At 48.2% G+C, this 24,095-nt stretch overlaps 1 protein-coding gene across 10 annotated transcripts in view; it reads left to right on the plus strand.

Annotated features, from left to right (window-relative positions):
- The window catches only part of LOC129812846 (ryanodine receptor 3-like), a 199,661-nt gene that overhangs the window by 17,192 nt on the left and 158,374 nt on the right, over window positions 1–24,095 (plus strand). For all 10 annotated transcript variants that reach the window (XM_055864766.1, XM_055864767.1, XM_055864775.1 and 7 more), the window contains exon 2: window positions 13,316–13,435. In XM_055864766.1, the coding sequence (XP_055720741.1) occupies window positions 13,316–13,435 (120 nt within the window). The remainder of the gene's footprint in view (window positions 1–13,315; window positions 13,436–24,095) is intronic.

Consider the following 24,095-nt stretch of genomic DNA (forward strand, 5'->3'; position numbering starts at 1 on the left):
CACTCAGGGGGGATGTGAAATCCAAAAGGCCTGATTCAGAGAGTGAGAGTCTGTGTCAGGTCAGTGACAAGGACAGAGCGTCATCTACAGCTGTGCTATTCATAGAATCAGATAACATTCATGATGGTACAGATACACTATATACAGTGCCTTCGGAAAGTATTCAGACCCCTTGACTTTTTCCACATTTTGTTACATTACATCCTTAATCTAAAATGTATTAAGTAAAGAAAATCCTCAATCTACACACAATACCCCATAATGACAAAGCGAAAAAAGGTTTTTAGAAATTTTAACAAATGTATAAAATAAATACCATATTTACGTAAGTATTCAGACATTTTGCTATGAGACTTGAAATTGAGCTCAGATGCATCCTGTTTCCATTGATCATCTTTCAGATATTTCTACAACTTGATTGGAGTCTACCTGTGGTAAATTGATTGGACATGATTTGGAAATGCACACAACTGTCTATATAAGGTCCCTTAGTTGACAGTGCATGTCAGAGCAAAAACCAAGCCATGAGATCGAAGGAATTGTCGGTAGACCCCCGAGACAGAATTGTGTTGAGGCACAGATCATTGAAGGTCCCCAAGAACACAGTGCTCTCCATTCTTAATTAGAAGAAGTTTGGTACCACCAAGACTTTTCCTAGAGCTGGCCGCCCGGCCAAACTGAGCAATCGGGGGAGAAGGGTGTCATGACGTGGCCCTCTTTGGGTATAGCGAGGGCCTTCCCCCGCTCTCCCTCTTACACCCAGGTTCTGTTATCTCAGGTCGTAAATTCCTGGAGGAGACTCTCCCTCATGAGGTATAGAGAGAGGGTTCACAGTGGAACAAAGGAACTTCTTCTACATCACAGAACTTAAGAACTGAACAATGTCCATGTTTTGAAGATTGTGTAAACGGTCGGTGGAGAATCCAGCTACGACAGGTCCATTTTGTTTAATGTTTGTGACCTCATTGAGAGACAATACAGCCACATTACCATAACTCTGTTTATACAAGAGTCTCCGTTATGAGATTTGCATCTAATTATTGTATAAAATTAATGAGTATAGATGAAACTATTTGTGAAATGATGTAATGTGATTTTAAACTGTTTAATGAACGAGAATCCAAATCCCTTTTTAAAGTGAACTAAGTCATTGGCCCGCCCCATGAGCACAGACATTGATCTGGCGTCATGGGACAGCCTTTTCTGCTATTCCGAATAAAACCCCCACCTAGAGAAATCATCTTGAGACCATGCGTACCTCGATTACCGAGAGGGCTAAGGGACCATGCATTCCTCGGTCATCTGAGGGAGCTAAGGTTGTAACGGTTGTTGAATTCCTCACCAAACCACATGGAGCATTGGCTACACTGGTGGAAATGGTTCAACTCTGAGACTACCGATACCAACAGAATAAGAGCAAATCTTCAATACTAATTACTAGTCTGCAGCTAGAATTTATGTTGACCTGGAATGCGAAGACCGACAACCGCCGAAACATCTATTCTATAAGAACATTTCTGAATGGGACTCTGAAGTATCTATTCTAACCACGAAAGACTCCAGAGACGCAAAGAGAAGTTCAGATGAACTTTTCAACAGAGATCACGACGACACACTGAGCGTAAATATATACACTGCTCAAAAAAATTAAGGGAACACTTAAACAACACAATGTAACTCCAAGTCAATCACACTTCTGTGAAATCAAACTGTCCACTTAGGAAGCAACACTGATTGACAATAAATTTCCCATGCTGTTGTGCAAATGGAATAGACAAAAGGTGGAAATTATAGGCAATTAGTAAGACACCCCCAAAAAGGGAATGGTTCTGCAGGTGGTGACCACACACCACTTCTCAGTTCCTATGCTTCCTGGCTGATGTTTTGGTCACTTTTGAATGCTGGCGGTGCTTTCACTCTAGTGGTAGCATGAGATGGAGTCTACAACCCACACAAGTGGCTCAGGTAGTGCAGCTCATCCAGGATGGCACATCAATGCGAGCTGTGGCAAAAAGGTTTGCTGTGTCTGTCAGCATAGTGTCCAGAGCATGGAGGCGCTACCAGGAGACAGGCCAGTACATCAGGAGACGTGGAGGAGGCCGTAGGAGGGCAACAACCCAGCAGCAGGACCGCTACCTCCGCCTTTGTGCAAGGAGGTGCACTGCCAGAGCCCTGCAAAATGACCTCCAGCAGGCCACAAATGTGCATTATATATTATATAGCGCTCTATTTAGGAATGACCTTATGCAGTACAATGTCATCAGCATTTTTGATATCTGCAAGTCAGATCAGTCAGTGTAAATTGATTCGTCCCAAGCTGATTCTTTCCCTCCCAGCCATAGCAGGCAGCTACCTCACACCCTGTGTTGGTCAGGTGAGATGGGAGATCAGTGAGTATGTGGGCCTTACCTAGCACGTGTGATACATAATTCTGCTCTGAGACAGGGTTGAGAGACGAGGTAGACAGAGAGGGGTGTGGGGGTGCCAGACACGGGGACAAGACAGAGCCAGGGCCAGCCAGGGCTGTGATAGGAGTGGAGAGGGAACCGCTCTGATTGACGAGGGCCGCCTGATGGCAAAATATGTGACACAAATCAATAGTGGCCTCCTATGGCCAAAATCACAGCTCCCCCCGGCCTCAGTGTGGAGACTGGAGAGTGACTGCATGTACAGTGGTGGCCACTGGCCAAGTGTTGATATGCCATGCAGGCTGTTTACGTCAATTTAATTGATAACAAAGGAAAATAATGTTTTAAATTGATCCTTGCCTTCATGTTTGTATGATCGGATTCCGATTTCTAGCAGTAGTTCACACCATAGTGCAGCGGTATAGTGAGTTGCAGCAGCATATCAAATCTAATGTTTTGTCACATGCACTGAATATAACAGGTGTAGACTTGACTGTGAAATGCTTACTTACGAGCTCTTTCCCAGAGTTAAAAAATAAGAACATTTGCCCACAAAAATAGAAGAAATAGTAATATAATAACAATAAGGCTATATACTGAACAAAAATATAAAGGCAACATGTAAAGCTGACATAAAATATCCCAGAAATGTTCCATACGCACAAAAAGCGTATTTCTCTCAAATTTTGTGCACAAATGTGTTTACATCCCTGTTAATGAGCATTTCTCCTTTGCCAATATAATCCATCCACCTGACAGTGGCATATCAAGATTATTTAACCTTTATTTAACTAAGTCAAGTCAGTTAAGAACAAATTCTTATTTACAATGACGACCTACAGTTGGTTTACTACCTTGTTCAGGGGCAAAAAGACAGATTTTTAACTAGGCAGCTCAGGGATTTGATTCAGCAACCTTTCAGTTACTGGCCCAATGCTCTAACCACTAGGCTACCTGCCACGCCACCTTGTGCTGGGGACAATAAAAGGCCACTCTAAAATGTGCTGTTTTGTCACACAACACAATGCCACAGAGGTCTCAAGTTTTGAGGGATTATGCAATTTGCATGCTGACTGCAGGAATGTCCACCAGAGCTGTTGCCGTAGAATTGAATGTTCATTTCTCTACCATAAGCCAGGTGACGTTTTAGCAAATTTGGCAGTATGTCCAAACGGCCTCACAACCGCAGACCATGTGTAAACACGCCAGCCCAGGACCTCTACATCCAGCTTCTTCACCTATGGGATCATCTGAGACCAGCCACCTGGACAGCTGAGGAAACAGAAATACTCTTCTGTCTGTGATAAAGCCCTTATGTGGGAAAAACTGATTGGCTGGGCCTGGCTCTCCAGTGGGTGATCCTGGATCCCAAGTGGGTGGGCCTATGCCCTCCTAATGATATTTTTTTTTCAATTAACCTATTTCCTTATATGAACTGTAACTCAGTAAAATATTGGAAATTGTTGCATTTTATATTTTTGTTCAGTACAAGGAGTACCGGTACAGAGTCAATCTGCAGGGGTACGAGATAGTTGAGGTAATGTACATGTAGGTAGGGTTAAAAGTGACTAGGAAATCAGGATAGATAATTAACAGAGTAGCAGCAGCGTGTGTGAAAGTCTGTGTCAGTGTGTGTGTGTGTGTGTGTGTGTGTGTGTGTGTGTGTGTGTGGGGCGTCAATATGCTTGTGTGTGTGTGTGTGGGTAGAGTCCAGTCAGTGCGCATAGAGCCAGTGCAAGAGTTTGTGCAAAAAAAAAAAGAAAAAGGGTCAATACAAATAGTCTGGGTAGCCATTTGATTAACTGTTCAGCAGTCTTATGGCTTGGGGGTAGAAGTTGTTCAGGAGCCTTTTGATCCCAGACTTGGTGCTCTTCTACCGCTTGCCTGCGTTAGCAGAGAGAACTGTATATGACTTTGGTGGCTGGAGTCTTTGACCATTTTTAGGGCCTTCCTCTGACACTGCTTGGTATAGAGGTCCTGGATGGCAGGGAGCTCAGCCCTAGCGATGTACTGGGCTGTACGCACTACCCTCTGTAGCTCTTTGTGGTCAGATGCCAAGCAGTTTCCATACCAAGCGGTGATGCAGCCAGTCAGAATTCTTTCAATGGTGAAGTTGTAGAACTTTTTGAGGATCTGAGGGCCCATGCTAAATCTTTTCAGCTTCCTGATTGGGAAGAGGCATTGACGTACCCTCTTCACGTCTATGTTGGTGTGTTTGGACCATGATAGGTTCATAATCATGTGGACACAGAGGAACTTGAAGCTCTCAACCCGCTCCACTACAGCCCTGTCGATGGGAATAGGGATGTTGTCGGCCCTCCGTTTCCTGTAGTCCACGATCAGCTCCTTTGTCTTACTGACGTTGAAGGAGAGGTTGTTGTCCTGGCACCACACTGCCAGGTCACTGACATCCTCCCTATATGCGGTCTCGTTGTCGGTAATCAGGCCTACAGTAACACCGTTGTGTCGTCTGCAAACTTAAGGACGGTGTCGAAGTCGTGCACAGCCACGCAATCGTGGGTGAACAAACAGGGAGTACAGAAGGGGATTAAGCACGCACACCTGAGCGGCCCCCGTGTTGAGGATCAGCATGGCGGATGTGTTGTTGTGTAACCTCACCACCTGGGGCCAGCCCGTCAGGAAGTACAGGATCCAGTTGCAGAGGGAGGTGTTTAGTCCCAGGGTCCTTAGCTTATTGATGAGCTTTGAGGGCACTATGGTGTTGAACGTTGAGCTGTAGTCAATGAACAGTATCCTCAAGTAGATGTTCCTTTCGTCCAGGTGAAAAAGGGCAGTGTGGAGTGCAATAGCGATTGCGTCATCTGTTTATCTGTTGGGGCGGTATGGGAATTGGAGTGCGTCCTGGGTGTCTGGGATGATGGTGTTGATGTCAGCCATGACCAGACTGGGTCAGGTAAAGGTTACCTCAGCATCCGCTGTACTATTTTGTATGCTGTAGTTGAATTGGCCATTATATGTCCAAAACTAATATTTTCTGCTATAATTTTTTTGTTAGACAATTATTGTCCTCAAGGTTTAAACAGATAATGAAAGGGTAAAGAGTGCATAGGAAAAGGTATTATAGGCCGTAGTGCCATAACGTGCATGGATTGATCATTTCCTCACTGGCAGCTGTGTGAACATAGACAATGTGAACATAGACAACTTGAAAAAATGTCTGAAGTGTTTTTTAAGACCTCAGGGCCTGTCACAATGCCTTTTACACTGTAAAGGCAGTCATTGTTGTTCTCCTCCTCAAACGAGGAGGAGCATGGATAGGACCAAGATGCGGATTGAGGGAAATAAGCCATCTTTTAATGAAAACAGCAAAACAATACACTACAAAACTACAAAACAACAAATGAGACTAACCTTCAACTGTCCTGTGAGGACACAGGAACAAACACCCACAAAAGCCTACTGCCTATGGCTACCTTAAATCTGGCTCCCAATCAGAGACAAATGAATGACAGCTGTCTCTGATTGAGACCCAATCTAGGCAGCCATAGACATAACTAGACAACCTAACAAACACTATCCCATACACATACAACACCCATGGACTAACCAAACACACACAACATACAATGCCCACCCCAACTCACGCCCTGACCAACTAAACATAATCAAAATAACATAAAAATAGGTCAGGAACGTTACAGAACCCCCCCCTCAAGGTGCGAACGCCGGGCGCACCAGCACAAAGTCCAGGGGAGGGTCTGGGTGGGCAGTTGACCACGGTGGTGGCTCAGGCTGAGGGCGAGGTCCCCACCCCACCATAATCAATCCCCGCTTCTTTATCCCCCTCCCAATGACCACCCTCCCACTAACACCACCTAAATGAGCGACCAGCACCGGGACAAGGGGCAGCACCGGGACAAGGGGCAGCACCGGGACAAGGGGCAGCACCGGGACAAGGGGCAGCACCGGGACAAGGGGCAGCACCGGGACAAGGGGCAGCACCGGGACAAGGGGCAGCACCGGGACAAGGGGCAGCACCGGGACAAGGGGCAGCACCGGGACAAGGGGCAGCACCGGGACAAGGGGCGGCAGGTCCTGGCTGAGGGACTCCGGCAGGTCCTGGCTGAGGGACTCCGGCAGGTCCGGGCTGAGTGGCAGCTCCGGACTGTAGGGCAGCTCCGGACTGTAGGGCAGCTCCGGACTGTAGGGCAGCTCCGGACTGTAGGGCAGCTCCGGACTGTAGGGCAGCTCCGGACTGTAGGGCAGCTCCGGACTGTAGGGCAGCTCCGGACTGGCGGGCGTCTCTGGCAGCTCCTGACTGGCGGGCGTCTCTGGCGGCTCCTGACTGGCGGGCGTCTCTGGCGGCTCCTGACTGGCGGGCGTCTCTGGCGGCTCCTGACTGGCGGGCGTCTCTGGCGGCTCCTGACTGGCGGGCGTCTCTGGCGGCTCCTGACTGGCGGGCGTCTCTGGCGGCTCCTGACTGGCGGGCGTCTCTGGCGGCTCCTGACTGGCGGGCGTCTCTGGCGGCTCCTGACTGGCGGGCGTCTCTGGCGGCTCCTGACTGGCGGGCGTCTCTGGCGGCTCCTGACTGGCGGGCGTCTCTGGCGGCTCCTGACTGGCGGGCGTCTCTGGCGGCTCCTGACTGGCGGGCGTCTCTGGCGGCTCCTGACTGGCGGGCGTCTCTGGCGGCTCCTGACTGGCGGGCGTCTCTGGCGGCTCCTGACTGGCGGGCGGCTCTGGCGGCTCCTGACTGGCGGGCGGCTCTGGCGGCTCCTGACTGACGGACGGCTCTACTGGCTCGGGACAGACGGGCGGCTCTAATGGCTCGTGGCAGACGGATGACTCAGACGGCGCTGGGCAGACAGATGGCTCAGACGGCGCTGGGCAGACAGATGGCTCAGACGGCGCTGGGCAGACAGATGGCTCAGACGGCGCTGGGCAGACAGATGGCTCAGACGGCGCTGGGCAGACAGATGGCTCAGACGGCGCTGGGCAGACAGATGGCTCAGACGGAGCTGGGCAGACAGATGGCTCAGACGGAGCTGGGCAGACGGGCCGTTCAGGCACCGCTGGGCAGACGGCAGACTCTGGCCGGCTGAGACGCACTATAGGCCTGGTGCGTGGTACCGGAACTGGAGGTACCGGGCTGAGGGCACGCACCTCAGGGCGAGTGCGGGGAACAGGAACAGGGCACACTGGACTCTCGTGGCGCACTCTAGGCCTGGTGCGTGGTACCGGAACTGGAGGTACCGGGCTGAGGGCACGCACCTCAGGGCGAGTGCGGGGAGAAGGAACAGTGCGTCCAGGGCTCTGGAGACGCACAGGAGGCTTGGTGCGTGGTGCCGGAACTGGAGGCACTGGGCTGGAGACACGCACCATAGGGAGAGTGCGTGGAAGAGGAACAGGGCTCTGGAGATGCACTGGAAGCCTGGTGCGTGGTGTAGGCACTGGTGGTACTGAGCTGGGGTGGGAAGGTGGCGCCGGATATACCGGACCGTGAAGGAGGACACGTGCTCTTGAGCACCGAGCCTCCCCAACCTTACCAGGTTGAATGGTCCCCGTAGCCCTGCCAGTGCGGCGAGGTGGAATAGCCCGCACTGGGCTATGCAGGCGAACCGGGGACACCACCTGTAAGGCTGGTGCCATGTACGCCGGCCCGAGGAGACGTACTGGAGACCAGATACGTTGGGCCGGCTTCATGGCACTCGGCTCGATGCCCAACCTAGCCCTCCCAGTGCGGCAAGGTGGAATAGCCCGCACTGGGCTAAGCACGCGTACTGGGAACACCGTGCGCTTTACCGCATAACACGGTGTCTGACCAGTACGACGCCCTCTTACTCCACGGCAAGCCCGGGGAGTTGGCTCAGGTCTCCAACCCGGCTTCGCCACACTCCCCTTTAGCCCCCCCCCAAGAAATTTTTGGGTGAGCCTCTCGGGCTTCCAGCCTCTCATACGTGCTGCCTCCTCATACCAGCGCTCCTGGGCTGTGGCTGCCTCCTTCTCCTCCCGAGAGCGGCGATTCTCTCCCACCTTAGCCCAGGGTCCTTCTCCATTGAAAATTTGCTCCCAACTCCATTCCTCTTCTCTCCATTGCTTTAGTTCTTTTTCTCTCTCCTCAATCCGCTTGGTCCTGTTGTGGTGGGTGTTTCTGTAAAGGCAGTCATTGTTGTTCTCCTCCTCAAACGAGGAGGAGCATGGATAGGACCAAGATGCGGATTGAGGGAAATAAGCCATCTTTTAATGAAAACAGCAAAACAATACACTACAAAACTACAAAACAACAAATGAGACTAACCTTCAACTGTCCTGTGAGGACACAGGAACAAACACCCACAAAAGCCTACTGCCTATGGCTACCTTAAATCTGGCTCCCAATCAGAGACAAATGAATGACAGCTGTCTCTGATTGAGACCCAATCTAGGCAGCCATAGACATAACTAGACAACCTAACAAACACTATCCCATACACATACAACACCCATGGACTAACCAAACACACACAACATACAATGCCCACCCCAACTCACGCCCTGACCAACTAAACATAATCAAAATAACATAAAAATAGGTCAGGAACGTTACAGAACCCCCCCCTCAAGGTGCGAACGCCGGGCGCACCAGCACAAAGTCCAGGGGAGGGTCTGGGTGGGCAGTTGACCACGGTGGTGGCTCAGGCTGAGGGCGAGGTCCCCACCCCACCATAATCAATCCCCGCTTCTTTATCCCCCTCCCAATGACCACCCTCCCACTAACACCACCTAAATGAGCGACCAGCACCGGGAGAAGGGGCAGCACCGGGACAAGGGGCAGCACCGGGACAAGGGGCAGCACCGGGACAAGGGGCAGCACCGGGACAAGGGGCAGCACCGGGACAAGGGGCAGCACCGGGACAAGGGGCAGCACCGGGACAAGGGGCAGCACCGGGACAAGGGGCGGCAGGTCCTGGCTGAGGGACTCCGGCAGGTCCTGGCTGAGGGACTCCGGCAGGTCCGGGCTGAGTGGCAGCTCCGGACTGTAGGGCAGCTCCGGACTGTAGGGCAGCTCCGGACTGTAGGGCAGCTCCGGACTGTAGGGCAGCTCCGGACTGTAGGGCAGCTCCGGACTGGCGGGCGTCTCTGGCAGCTCCTGACTGGCGGGCGTCTCTGGCAGCTCCTGACTGGCGGGCGTCTCTGGCGGCTCCTGACTGGCGGGCGTCTCTGGCGGCTCCTGACTGGCGGGCGTCTCTGGCGGCTCCTGACTGGCGGGCGTCTCTGGCGGCTCCTGACTGGCGGGCGTCTCTGGCGGCTCCTGACTGGCGGGCGTCTCTGGCGGCTCCTGACTGGCGGGCGTCTCTGGCGGCTCCTGACTGGCGGGCGTCTCTGGCGGCTCCTGACTGGCGGGCGTCTCTGGCGGCTCCTGACTGGCGGGCGTCTCTGGCGGCTCCTGACTGGCGGGCGTCTCTGGCGGCTCCTGACTGGCGGGCGTCTCTGGCGGCTCCTGACTGGCGGGCGTCTCTGGCGGCTCCTGACTGGCGGGCGGCTCTGGCGGCTCCTGACTGACGGACGGCTCTACTGGCTCGGGACAGACGGGCGGCTCTAATGGCTCGTGGCAGACGGGCGGCTCTAATGGCTCGTGGCAGACGGATGACTCAGACGGCGCTGGGCAGACAGATGGCTCAGACGGCGCTGGGCAGACAGATGGCTCAGACGGCGCTGGGCAGACAGATGGCTCAGACGGCGCTGGGCAGACAGATGGCTCAGACGGCGCTGGGCAGACAGATGGCTCAGACGGCGCTGGGCAGACAGATGGCTCAGACGGAGCTGGGCAGACAGATGGCTCAGACGGAGCTGGGCAGACGGGCCGTTCAGGCACCGCTGGGCAGACGGCAGACTCTGGCCGGCTGAGACGCACTATAGGCCTGGTGCGTGGTACCGGAACTGGAGGTACCGGGCTGAGGGCACGCACCTCAGGGCGAGTGCGGGGAACAGGAACAGGGCACACTGGACTCTCGTGGCGCACTCTAGGCCTGGTGCGTGGTACCGGAACTGGAGGTACCGGGCTGAGGGCACGCACCTCAGGGCGAGTGCGGGGAGAAGGAACAGTGCGTCCAGGGCTCTGGAGACGCACAGGAGGCTTGGTGCGTGGTGCCGGAACTGGAGGCACTGGGCTGGAGACACGCACCATAGGGAGAGTGCGTGGAAGAGGAACAGGGCTCTGGAGATGCACTGGAAGCCTGGTGCGTGGTGTAGGCACTGGTGGTACTGAGCTGGGGTGGGAAGGTGGCGCCGGATATACCGGACCGTGAAGGAGGACACGTGCTCTTGAGCACCGAGCCTCCCCAACCTTACCAGGTTGAATGGTCCCCGTAGCCCTGCCAGTGCGGCGAGGTGGAATAGCCCGCACTGGGCTATGCAGGCGAACCGGGGACACCACCTGTAAGGCTGGTGCCATGTACGCCGGCCCGAGGAGACGTACTGGAGACCAGATACGTTGGGCCGGCTTCATGGCACTCGGCTCGATGCCCAACCTAGCCCTCCCAGTGCGGCAAGGTGGAATAGCCCGCACTGGGCTAAGCACGCGTACTGGGAACACCGTGCGCTTTACCGCATAACACGGTGTCTGACCAGTACGACGCCCTCTTACTCCACGGCAAGCCCGGGGAGTTGGCTCAGGTCTCCAACCCGGCTTCGCCACACTCCCCTTTAGCCCCCCCCCAAGAAATTTTTGGGTGAGCCTCTCGGGCTTCCAGCCTCTCATACGTGCTGCCTCCTCATACCAGCGCTCCTGGGCTGTGGCTGCCTCCTTCTCCTCCCGAGAGCGGCGATTCTCTCCCACCTTAGCCCAGGGTCCTTCTCCATTGAAAATTTGCTCCCAACTCCATTCCTCTTCTCTCCATTGCTTTAGTTCTTTTTCTCTCTCCTCAATCCGCTTGGTCCTGTTGTGGTGGGTGTTTCTGTAAAGGCAGTCATTGTTGTTCTCCTCCTCAAACGAGGAGGAGCATGGATAGGACCAAGATGCGGATTGAGGGAAATAAGCCATCTTTTAATGAAAACAGCAAAACAATACACTACAAAACTACAAAACAACAAATGAGACTAACCTTCAACTGTCCTGTGAGGACACAGGAACAAACACCCACAAAAGCCTACTGCCTATGGCTACCTTAAATCTGGCTCCCAATCAGAGACAAATGAATGACAGCTGTCTCTGATTGAGACCCAATCTAGGCAGCCATAGACATAACTAGACAACCTAACAAACACTATCCCATACACATACAACACCCATGGACTAACCAAACACACACAACATACAATGCCCACCCCAACTCACGCCCTGACCAACTAAACATAATCAAAATAACATAAAAATAGGTCAGGAACGTTACATACACTGTCTTCAGACACACAGCGACAAGGCTGAATCCTGCTGCACCCCTCGGTGCTGGGGTGCTACCACTGCTGCTCAGTTAGCAACAACATCAGCACATTCTGCCTGCCTGTTACGCTGGGGAAAGAATCATATCCATTTCACCGTTTACGCTGCCAGCGAGTCTTGTAAATGCAATCACAACATTTTCAGAACGAGGGCATTTGATTATATTTCTTTTCAGATTGTGGGCTCTGTCAGTAAGCTGTATACTTTAGCATAATGACACTATACAGTCTGTGAACATTCAACAGTGATATGGTTAGGGTTGCTGCAGTATTACTGTATTAAAAATGGAACATGCTTACAGCTTTAATGACTCGCATCCTTTTAACATTGTAATTTATTTCTAGAGCGATTCCCATTTGTTATGTGTATAGAACTAGAAAAGTGTAAAACAGATGTGAATAATTGTCCTGTTAATCATTCATAAACTGCTCAGTAATTCTCTAACAGAGATGTTCATTAACCAAATACTGAGGGATGTTTATATGCTCTTATGCTGATATTGATTATATTGTATAACATTCATACAATTATAATACACAGTCAGAAATAACCAAAAATAGTTTCCCACCAAGAAAATATTGATATAGCTATACTAGATATATTGGATATTTGCAGTTTTCCTGCATATAGCTGTAATAACTACAGTGATGACTAGAATGTGGTGATTCTGGTGAAAATACATTATTAGCTGTTATTAGTATCTGTACTGACTCCAAATCGGTCTATGAATAAAACCAAATGATCTATTTACTCAGTAAAATGCATGCTAAGTATCTCTTGTCTCATGAGCAAATCCAGCCCAAAGCAATGCACAGCTAGCTGCTTCATGATGCTCCTCGGCATACATTTAGCTAGATCATTATTTCCTTTTAAACCTGAACTCTCCAATCAATTACTTCAGTCTCATTTGTGCTATATAAACAGTGTAAATAGCCCAAAGGATGTTCGGCAGACTTAAAGGACTCCTCGATGGATAGTTTCTGTTTGATCACATTAGCAGAAGACTTCCCAATGTACAGCCAGAAACAGAGAACCTACATAGGGGAACATGTCAGTCATCAACTTGAATCCTTTTCTTTAGCATTTGTATCATCCTGTTCTCCTGTTCTGCATGGTGTGTCACCATGGCCTCATTGAGAAGCAATAGACTAGAAATCTTACCACACCAGTTTACCATGATAAAGTTGAAGGTGAAAAAAATCAAAAGAATATCCTTGATATTTTAAGGTACCAATTTTGCTGCTGGAATATTGGGTAATTGAGAATATATGGTGGAGCCTGAATCTTCAACCAGTAGTATATGAACTGTAATGTTACACAATTAAGTACAATGTGCATTACCTTCCCTGTCTACCTGTCCAGTGTCTGGGGAGTTGAATCTCCTGTTTCCATAAAGGTCATTACTACACACTAAATTCAAAGAGAAAGTGAAGAATCTCTCTCTTAAAAGGTGGTTGGTGGGCTCCTGTTGAGGGTAGTGGTGGTTTTCCTCTCTCCTCCTCTCACTCTGAAAATGTTGTCTTGACAGGATGATGAAGTGGTGCTCCAGTGTGTCGCCTGCATCCACAAGGAGAATCGCAAGTTCTGTCTGACAGCAGAGGGGCTCGGCAATCGACTGTGCTACCTGGAACCCACATCAGAGGCAAAGGTAGGCACAGAGAGACTACATACTGTGAAGAGGAATAGGCCTGTGACATTATTCGTCGTTTGTTTCTCTCAAACTGAAAGCTTATGCAAAGAAAATTAGAGAGCATTTCAGAGTGGCTCTAGCTCCAAGATATAATCCAGGATTTCCTACCGGAAACTAACATTTTGAATGTGGTATCATCGCCAGAGTGGCTGATTCTCATACAGTTGAGTGTAGATAATACGCTTCTGAAACCGGGTGTATTTGAGTCAGGTCTTCTCAGGTGTTCTTCATAGTGTCCATTGAGTGGGATGAGAGAATCCCAGGGCTCAGCAAAGCTCCATGGGAAGCACATATTCACTGAGTTTAACATTAAAGTCCAGCTACACATAACCAGGTTGTACACGTAACCAGGTTGTACACATAACCAGGTTGTACACGTAACCAGGTTGTACACGTAACCAGGGTCTTTACGTTAACAGGGTCTACAAACGTAACCAGTGACTACTCATAAACCAGGGACAGACTGAGAGCAACATGGAAACAGCTTACTGTACCACATCATAAAGCTGGCTGATATGGACAAAATCCATATAGCAATACATTGCCTGAATTGATGTGATAAACAATAAACCAGTTTTTTTGGTAATAATTTCAACAACCACTACTACTAGTTTGATGGTTGAAGCCATCAATTGTCCCATTAACAAACCCATATTAGCAAACTTATTTCATTTCAAACTTTACATTTCTCTAGTATAGGCCCATTATTGTAATGAACGATATCAGCAAAATGCCTGTGATAAGTTATTGGTATAACTATTGGTATAATTGTCAGTCTAGAATCACATTCTACGTGTTGAATTTTTTTTCCTGATTGTACTTCTCCGCAGTTTAATGATAATGCTCAATTTGGAGAAATTACACCATGCTGTTTTGCTTGACTAGTTTATAAACAAACTGTGGTTGTTTGCTGTAATTGCTCAAAGCTGTAATGCAGCCTGGTACTTCGTCAGTGTGGTTTGTGCCTCTAAGTGCAAAATTACTGCAAGTTATATAATGATGGATTGAGTGAGGCTTCAATGTTTTAAACAAAATCCGCATTTTTCATATCAAAGGATCTAGGTACAGTGCCTTGCAAAACTATTCATCCCCCTTCGCCTTTTTCCTATTTTGTTGCATTACAACCTGTAATTTAAATGTATTTTTATTTGGATTTCAAGTAATGGACATACACAAAATAGTCCAAATTGGTGAAGTGAAATGAAGAGAATTACTTGTTTCAACAAAAAAAAGGAAAAGTAGTGCGTGCACACAGTTGAAGTCGGAAGTTTACATACATTTAGGTTGGAGTCATTCAAACTTTTTTTCAACAACTCCACAAATTTATTGTTAACAAACTATAGTTTTGGCAAATCAGTTAGGACATCTACTTTGTGTATGACACAAGTCATTTTTCCAACAATTGTTTACAGACCGACTATTTCACTTATAATTCACTGTATCACAATTCCAGTGGGTCAGAAGTTTACATACACTAAGTTGACTGTGCCTTTAAACGGCTTGGAAAATTCCAGAAAATTATGTTATAGCTTTAGAAGCTTCTGATAGGCTAATTGACATAATTTGAGTGAATTGGAGGTGTACCTGTGGATGTATTTCAAGGCCTACCTTCAAACTCAGTGCCTCTTTGCTTGACATCATGGGAAAATCAAAAGAATTCAGCCAAGACCTCAGAAACAAATATTGTAGACCTCCACACGTCTGGTTCATCCTTGGGAGCAATTTCCAAATGCCTGAAGGTACCATGTTCATCTGTACATACAATAGTACGCAAGTATAAACACCATGGGACCACGCAGCCATCATACCGCTCAGGAAGGAGACTGGTTCTGTCTCCTAGAGATGAACGTACTTTGGTGCGAAAAGTGCAAATCAATCCCAGAAGAACAGCAAAGGACCTGGTGAAGATGCTGGAGGAAACAGGTACAAACGTATCTATATCCACAGAAAAAGGAGTCCTATATTGACATAACCTGAAAGGCTGCTCAGCAAGGAGAAGCCACTACTCCAAAACCTTCATAAAAAAGCCAGCCTACGGTTTGCAACTGCACATGGGGACAAAGATTGTACTTTTTTGAAAAATGTCCTCTGGTCTGATGAAACAAAAATAGAACTGTTTGGCCATAATTTATTTATTATTATAATTTTTTTTTTTTCACCTTTATTTAACCAGGTAGGCAAATTGAGAACACGTTCTCATTTACAATTGCGACCTGGCCAAGATAAAGCAAAGCAGTTCGACACATACAACAACACATAGTTACACATGGAGTAAAACAAACATACAGTCAATAATACAGTGAAAAATAAGTCTATATACAATATGAGCAAGTGAGGTGAGATAAGGGAGGTGAAGGCAAACAAAATATGTATATAAATAAATAAAAATATAAAAAGGCCATGGTGGCGAAGTAAATACAATATAGCAAGTAAAAAATAACACTGGAATGGTTGGTTTGCAGTGGAAGAAGGTGCAAAGTAGAGATAGAAATAATGGGGTGCAAAGGAGCAAAATAAATAAATACAGTAGGTAAAGAGGTAGTTGTTTGGGCTAAATTATAGATGGGCTATGTACAGGTGCAGTAATCTATGAGCTGCTCTGACAGCTGGTGCTTAAAGCTAGTGAGGGAGATAAGTGTTTCCAGTTTCAGAGATTTTTGTAGTTCGTTCCAGTCATTGGCAGCAGAGAACTGGAAGGAGAGGCGGCAAAAGGAAGAATTGGTTTTGGGGGTGACCAGAGAGATATACCTGCTGGAGCGCGTGCTACGGGTGGGCGTTGCTATGGTGACCAGCGAGCTGAGATAAGGGGGGACTTTACCTAGCAGGGTCTTGTAGATGACCTGGAGCCAGTGGGTTTGGCGACGAGTGTGAAGCGAGGGCCAGCCAACGAGAGCGTACAGGTCGCAGTGGTGGGTAGTATATGGGGCTTTGGTGACAAAATGGATGGCACTGTGATAGACTGCATCCAATTTATTTAGTAGGGTTTTGGAGGCTATTTTGTAAATGACATCACCAAAGTCGAGGATTGGTAGGATGGTCAGTTTTACAAGGGTATGTTTGGCAGCATGAGTGAAGGATGCTTTGTTGCGGAATAGGAAGCCGATTCTAGATTTAACTTTGGATTGGAGATGCTTGATGTGAGTCTGGAAGGAGAGTTTACAGTCTAACCAGACACCTAGGTATTTGTAGTTGTCCACATATTCTAAGTCAGAGCCGTCCAGAGTAGTGATGCTGGACAGGCGGGCAGGGGCAGGCAGCGATCGGTTGAAGAGCATGCATTTAGTTTTACTTGTATTTAAGAGCAATTGGAGGCCACGGAAGGAGAGTTGTATGGCATTGAAGCTCGCCTGGAGGGTTGTTAACACAGTGTCAAGAGAAGGGCCAGAAGTATACAGAATAGTGTCGTCTGCGTAGAGGTGGATCAGAGACTCACCAGCAGCAAGAGCGACATCATTGATGTATACAGAGAAGAGAGTCGGTCCAAGAGTTGAACCCTGTGGCACCCCCATAGAGACTGCCAGAGGTCCGGACAACAGACCCTCCGATTTGACACACTGAACTCGATCAGAGAAGTAGTTGGTGAAACAGGCGAGGCAATCATTAGAGAAACCAAGGCTGTCGAGTCTGCCGATGAGGATGTGGTGATTGACAGAGTCAAAAGCCTTGGCCAGGTCAATGAATATGGCTGCACAGTACTGTTTCCTATCGATAGCGGTTAGGATATCGTTTATGACCTTGAGCGTGGCTGAGGTGCACCCATGACCAGCTCTGAAACCAGATTGCATAGCGGAGAAGGTATGGTGGGATTCGAGATGGTCGGTAATCTGTTTGTTGACTTGGCTTTCAAAGACCTTAGAAAGGCAGGGTAGGATAGATATAGGTCTGTAGCAGTTTGGGTCTAGAGTGTCTCCCCCTTTGAAGAGGGGGATAACCGCAGCTGCTTTCCAATCTTTGGGAATCTCAGACGACACGAAAGAGAGGTTGAAAAGGCTGGTAATAGGGGTGGCAACAATTTCAGCAGATAGTTTTAGAAAGAAAGGGTCCAGATTATCTAGCCCGGCTGATTTGTAAGGGTCCAGATTTTGCAGCTCTTTCAGAACATCAGCTGACTGTATTTGGGAGAAAGAGAAATGGGGAAGGCTTGGGCGAGTAGCAGAGGGGAGGGCAGTGCTGTTGACCGGGGTAGGGGTAGCCAGATGGAAAGCATGGCCAGCCGTAGAAAAATGCTTATTGAAATTCTCAATTATAATGGATTTGTCGGTGGTGACAGTATTTCCTATCTTCAGTGCAGTTGGAAGCTGGGAGGAGGTGTTCTTATTCTCCATGGACTTTACAGTGTCCCAGAACTTTTTTGAGTTTGTGTTGCAGGAAGCAAATTTCTGCTTGAAAAAGCTAGCCTTGGCTTTTCTAACTGCCTGTGTATACTGGTTTCTAGCTTCCCTGAAAAGTTGCATATCACGGGGGCTGTTCGATGCTAATGCAGAACGCCATAGGATGTTTTTCTGTTGGTTAAGGGCAGTCAGGTCAGGAGAGAACCAAGGGCTATATCTGTTCCTGGTTCTAAATTTCTTGAATGGGGCATGCTTATTCAAGATGGTGAGGAAGGCATTTAAAAAAAATATCCAGGCATCCTCTACTGACGGGATGAGATCAATATCCTTCCAGGATACCTCGGCCAGGTCGATTAGAAAGGCCTGCTCGCTGAAGTGTTTCAGGGAGCGTTTGACAGTGATGAGTGGAGGTCGTTTGATCGCTGACCCATTACGGATACAGGCAATGAGGTAGTGATCGCTGAGATCTTGGTTGAAAACAGCAGAGGTGTATTTGGAGGGCAAGTTGGTTAGGATGATGTCTATGAGGGTACCCGTGTTTACGGAATTGGGGTGATACCTGGTAGGTTCATTGATCATTTGTGTGAGATTGAGGGCATCAAGCTTAGATTGTAGGATGGCTGGGGTGTTAAGCATGTTCCAATTTAGGTCGCCTAGCAGCACAAGCTCTGAAGATAGATGGGGGGCAATCAGTTCACATATGGTGTCCAGAGCACAGCTGGGGGCAGAGGGTGGTCTATAGCAGGCGGCAACAGTGAGAGACTTGTTTTTATAGAGGTGGATTTTTAAAAGTAGGAGTTCAAATTGTTTCGGAACAGACCTGGATAGTAAAACAGAACTCTGCAGGCAATCCTTGCAGTAGATTGCAACACCGCCCCCTTTGGCCGTTCTATCTTGTCTGAAAATGTTGTAGTTAGGGATGAAAATGTCAGAATTTTTGGTGGTCTTCCTAAGCCAGGATTCAGACACGGCTAAAACATCTGGGTTGGCAGAGTGTGCTAAAGCAGTGAACAAAACAAACTTAGGGAGGAGGCTTCTAATGTTAACATGCATGAAACCAAGGCTATTACGGTTACAGAAGTCATCAAAAGAGAGCGCCTGGGGAATAGGAGTGGAGCTAGGTACTGCAGGGCCTGGATTCACCTCTACATCACCAGAGGAACAGAGGAGGAGTAGGATAAGGGTACGGCTAAAAGCTATGAGAATTGGTCGATTAGAACGTCTAGAACAGAGAGTAAAAGGAAGTTTCTGGGGGCGATAAAATAGCTTCAAGGAATAATGTACAGACAAAGGTATGGTAGGATGTGAATACAGTGGAGGTAAACCTAGGTAATGGGTGATGATGAGAGAGATATAGTCTCTAGAAACATCATTGAAACCAGGTGATGTCATCGCATATGTGGGTGGTGGAACTGAGAGGTTGGATATATAGTGAGCAGGGCTAGAGGCTCTACAGTGAAATAAGCCAATAAACACTAACCAGAACAGCAATGGACAAGGCATATTTACATTAAGGAGAGGCATGCTTAATCGAGTGATCATAAGGGTCCAGTGAGTAGAGGTTGGTTGGGGTCACGGCGATCCAGACAGCTGGCCGGGTAGCTGGCTATCGGTAGCAAGATAACATAGGATGGAGGTCTGTTTTTTTTTATTTATTTTTTTATTTTTTGTCACCTCGTTCGTTTCCATCGGTAGATTAGTGGGGTTCCGTGTGGTAGAGGGGATCGATCCAATTGGCAAAATAGATATAGTGACCCAGGAAAAAAAATAAAAAAAAAATTGTCCGGTATATTTATTTAGATAGCAGCCGATAAGACAGCTAATAATTAGCAGATGGGTATTCAGAAACGTCGCAATGGAAAAGCCTGTTGAAACCACCTCGGACAATTACGTCGGCAGACCAGTCGTGATGAAACGGCGGGGCTCCGTGTCGGCAATAAAGGGTCCAGTCCAATTGGCAAAAGAGGTATTGTAGCCCAAGAATTCGCTGGTAGACCTCTTCGGCTAGCCGGCAGATGGGCCTAGTTCGAGGCTAGCTCAAGGCTAACTGGTGCTTGTTTCGGGACAGAGGTATTAGCCAGTAGTAGCCACTTGGTTGCAGCTAGCTAGCGACGATGATCCGGTGTAATTGTCCAGAGCTTGCGTCAGGAATCCGGTGATGTGGTAGAGAAAAAGCAGTCCTATATTCTCTGGGTTGATATCGCGCCTGCAGACTGGCAGGTATTGACCCGAGCTGAAGCTGGCTGGTGTCCGAGTTAAGGGTGAAGACCGCAGCAGTGGCTAACTGAGTACTAGCTAGTAGCTAGTTATCTGGCTAGCTTCTGATTGGGGTTACGGTTCTAAAGTATAAAAAATAGCAGATCCGTACCACATTGGGTGAGGCGGGTTGCGGGAATGTATATTCAGTTCCAAGATGGAAAGTGAAATTAAAATATATACGAAATGTATACAAAAAATACGAGGACTATTTACGCGGGACAAGACAAGACAAACACACGTCCGACTGCTACGCTATCTTGGAAAGAGACCATCGCTATGTTTTGAGGATAAAAGGGGAGGCTTGCAAGCCAAAGAACACCATCCCAACTGTGAAACACGGGGGTGGCAGCATCATGTTGTGGGGGTGCTTTGCTGCAGGAGGGACTGGTGCACTTCACAAAATAGATGGCGTCATGAGGGAGGAAACTGATGTGGCTATATTGAAGCAACATCTCAAGACATCAGTCAGGAAGTTAAAGCTTGGTCGCAAATGGGTCTTCCAAATGGACAATGACCCCAAGCATACTTCCAAAGTTGTGGCAAAATGGCTTAAGGACAACAAAGTCAAGGTATTGGAGTGGCCATCACAAAGCTCTGACCTCAAACCTATTGAACATTTGTGTGCAGAACTGAAAAAGCGTGTGCGAGCAAGGAGGCCTACAAACCTGACTCAGTTACACCAGCTCTGTCAGGAGGAGTGGGCATAAATTCACCAAACTTATTGTGGGAAGCTTGTGGAAGGCTACCCGAAACGTTTGACCCAAGTCAAACAATTTAAAGGCAATGCTACCAAATACTAATTGAGTGTATGTAAACTTCTGACCCACTGGGAATGTGATGAAAGAAATAAAATCTGAAATAAATAATTCTCTCCACTATTATTCTGACATTTCACATTCTTAAAATAAAGTGGTGATCCTAACTGACCTAAAACAGGAAATTTTTACTAGGATTAAATGTCAGGAATTGTGAATAACTGAGTTTAAATGTGTTTGGCTTTGGTGTATGTAAACTTCCGTCTTCAACTGTACTTGGAAAAAGAACACTGCTGTATAGGTTTATGAAAGCATTGCAACATGGCACATCAAAGAAGCCACTTTGCAGCGCTGCAGATATCCAAGTGAAAATATTACACAGTGAAGCCAATGGTTGTCTCTCTCATCAGCACTTCCCCAGTCCCATCCTTCTTTTACTGTAACATGGCATGATTGTTTTCCCATAGTAGAGCCTGTTGACAGTATAGGCTAATTGGATATTTCCGCATGGATTGTTATTTTAATGATAAACATTTAACATGGTCTCTAATTTCAGTGAGGCCGGAAATTCAGACACAGAACGTAAGAGAGAGAAAGTTTGGGGTGATAGTGATTTATGTATGCGCTGCACAGCTACAGTATTCCCACTCTTTACCCTTACCCCACAGCACTCACCTAGGGATTGAAGGAGAGGCAGTTGGGATGGTCCGGATGCTTCCATCCAAGAATGGATGGTAATTAAACTAGACAGGTGTGATGGATGATCTCACTGTCTGCCACTTTGTCTTCATTGCCTGGTGTTACAGTTTGTATGAAACACCATCACCCCCAGGGACAAGAGACGAGGAAGGGGGAGAAATGACGCAACTACCACTACAACCACAACCCAAGATCAGAATGATCAGATTGACTTGGATGCCCACCTCCCTAGTGATGAGACAAATCGACTTGTGTGGTGTAGGGACACAGACACAAGGCACCAATAATGTTGATTTAAGTGGTGCATGTTTAAAGGGGCAATCAGCAGTTGCTACATTATTTTAGATTAATTAGTTAATGATATGGACCCATTTGATTCTTGAAGAATATAACTTATAAATGCCTCATGAGCTTAGTTCAACTGTCAGCTTATTTTACTCCAATGTGTGTTAACAAAGTAAATGTAAACAAACACTGTATAGCCTAAAACGTGGTTATAATTTTGATCTCATGCATCCATAGCTTTGTCTTTGAATTTGAGTGTGGTTACATTTCTCCATCAATTTAGTAATTTAGCAGATGCTTTTATCCAAAGCGACTTAGTTAATACATACACCTTAAGATATGTGGTTGTCCCACCTAGCTATCACAGGTATTGGAGAGCGGGGGGGGGGGGGGGGGCGGGGTCAAGTGCAAGTGTTGAGTCATGACTTGTTTTTTGTGGGAGGTGATGTGTGGATGGAAGAGGTAAGGTTTCAGGTGCTTTTGGAAGATGGGCAGGGACTTCAGGGGGAAGCTGGTTCCACCATTGGGGTGCCAGGACGTCAGGGGGGAGCTGGTTCCAACATTGGGGTGCCAGGACTTCAGGGGGAAGCTGGTTCCAACATTGGGGTGCCAGGACAGAGAACATCTTGGACTGGGCTGGGAGGGTCAAGAGACCAGAGGTGGCAGAACGGAGTGCTCAGGTTGAGGTGCAGGGTTTGAGCATAGCCTGAAGGTAGGGAGGGGCAATTTCTCTTGCAGTTCCATAGACAAACACCATGGTCTTGTAGTGGATGCGAGCCTCGACTCGATGCCAGTGGAGTGTGCGGAGGAGCGGGGTGACATGGGAGAACTTGGGAAGGTTGGAAACCAGGGGGACTGCCGCATTCTGGATAAGTTGCATGGATGGCACAAGCGGGGAGCCCAGCCAACAGCAAGTTGCAGTAGTCCAGGCGGAAGAGGACAAGTGCCTAGATTAGGGCCTGCGTGTGAGGTAGGGTCGTACTCTACGGATGTTGTAGAGCATGAACCTGTAGGAGCGAGTCACTGCTTTGATGTTAGTCGAACAACAGAGTATTCTCCAGGGTCACACCAAGATTCTTTGCACTCGGGGAGGGAGACACTGGAGTTGTCAACTGAGATGAGATCTTTATGCGGGCAGGCCTTCCCCAGGAGGAAGAGCAGCTCCGTCTTGTCGAGGTTTGAGGTGGTGGGCCGATATCCCAGCTGAGATATCTGCGAGGCATGCAGAGATGCGTGTCGCCACATGGGTGTCAGAAGGGGGAGAAGGAGAAAAATAGTTGAGTTTCATTCGTATAGCAATGATAGGAGACCATGTGAGGATACGACAGAGCCGAGTAACTTGGTGTATAGAGACAACCGATCCCTGGGGGACACCATGCTGCAGACACAGATCCTCTCCACGTTGGATGCAATCCAAGAGTGGAGAGGAGCATCTGATGGTTCACGGTGTCAAAGCCAGTTGATAGATCTAGGAGAATGAGAACAGAGGAGAGAAAGTCAGCTTTGGTGAAGAGCCTTCATGACACAGAAGCGGCCCGTCTCGGTTGAGTGACCCAACTTGAAGCCTGACTGGTTAGGGTCAAGAAGATTGTTCTGAGAGAAATAGCAGGCAGGTTGGTCAGAGACAGCACTCTCAAGTGTTAAAAAAAAAAGAAGGGATACAGGTCTATAGTTTTGATGTCAGATGAGTCGAGTGTTGGTTTCTTGAGGAGGTTTCTCAGGCCATTTTGAAGTCAGAGGGGACACAGCCAGTGGTCAGGGATGACTTGATGAGGGAAGTGAGGAATGTGAAAGGTCTCCAGAGATGGTCTGGAGGAGGGGATGGGGTCGAGTGGGCAGGTTTTCTGGCGGCCAGACCTTACTAGTCGCAGGATTTCATCTGGAGAGAAAGGGGAGAAAGAGCTCAAGGCGTAGGGTAGTTCTGTGTGAGTGGATGTCATCAACCTTCTTCTCAAAGTGGTTGACAAAGTCATCATCAGAGAGGGAGGAGGGAGGGGGTGGAGGATTAAGGAAGAAGGATGAAAAGAGTTTCCTAGGGTTAGAGGTATAAGTTTGAAATTTAGAGTAATAGAAAGTGGCTTTTACAGCGGATACAGAAGAGAAGGTAGAGAAGGAGTGAAAAGATGATGGGTCTTCCGGAAATGTATTTTTCCTCCATTTTTGCTTAGATGCCTGCAGCCATGTTCTGTAAGCTCGCAATGAGTCACTCATTGAAAGGGGACAGTGCGAGTCATAGGATGTGGAAAAGGGAGGAGAGTAGGGCCGCAGAGACAGAAGACAGGAGGGAGA

This window comes from Salvelinus fontinalis, chromosome 16, assembly GCF_029448725.1.
Source record: "Salvelinus fontinalis isolate EN_2023a chromosome 16, ASM2944872v1, whole genome shotgun sequence".
Classification (NCBI taxonomy): Eukaryota; Metazoa; Chordata; class Actinopteri; order Salmoniformes; family Salmonidae; genus Salvelinus; species Salvelinus fontinalis.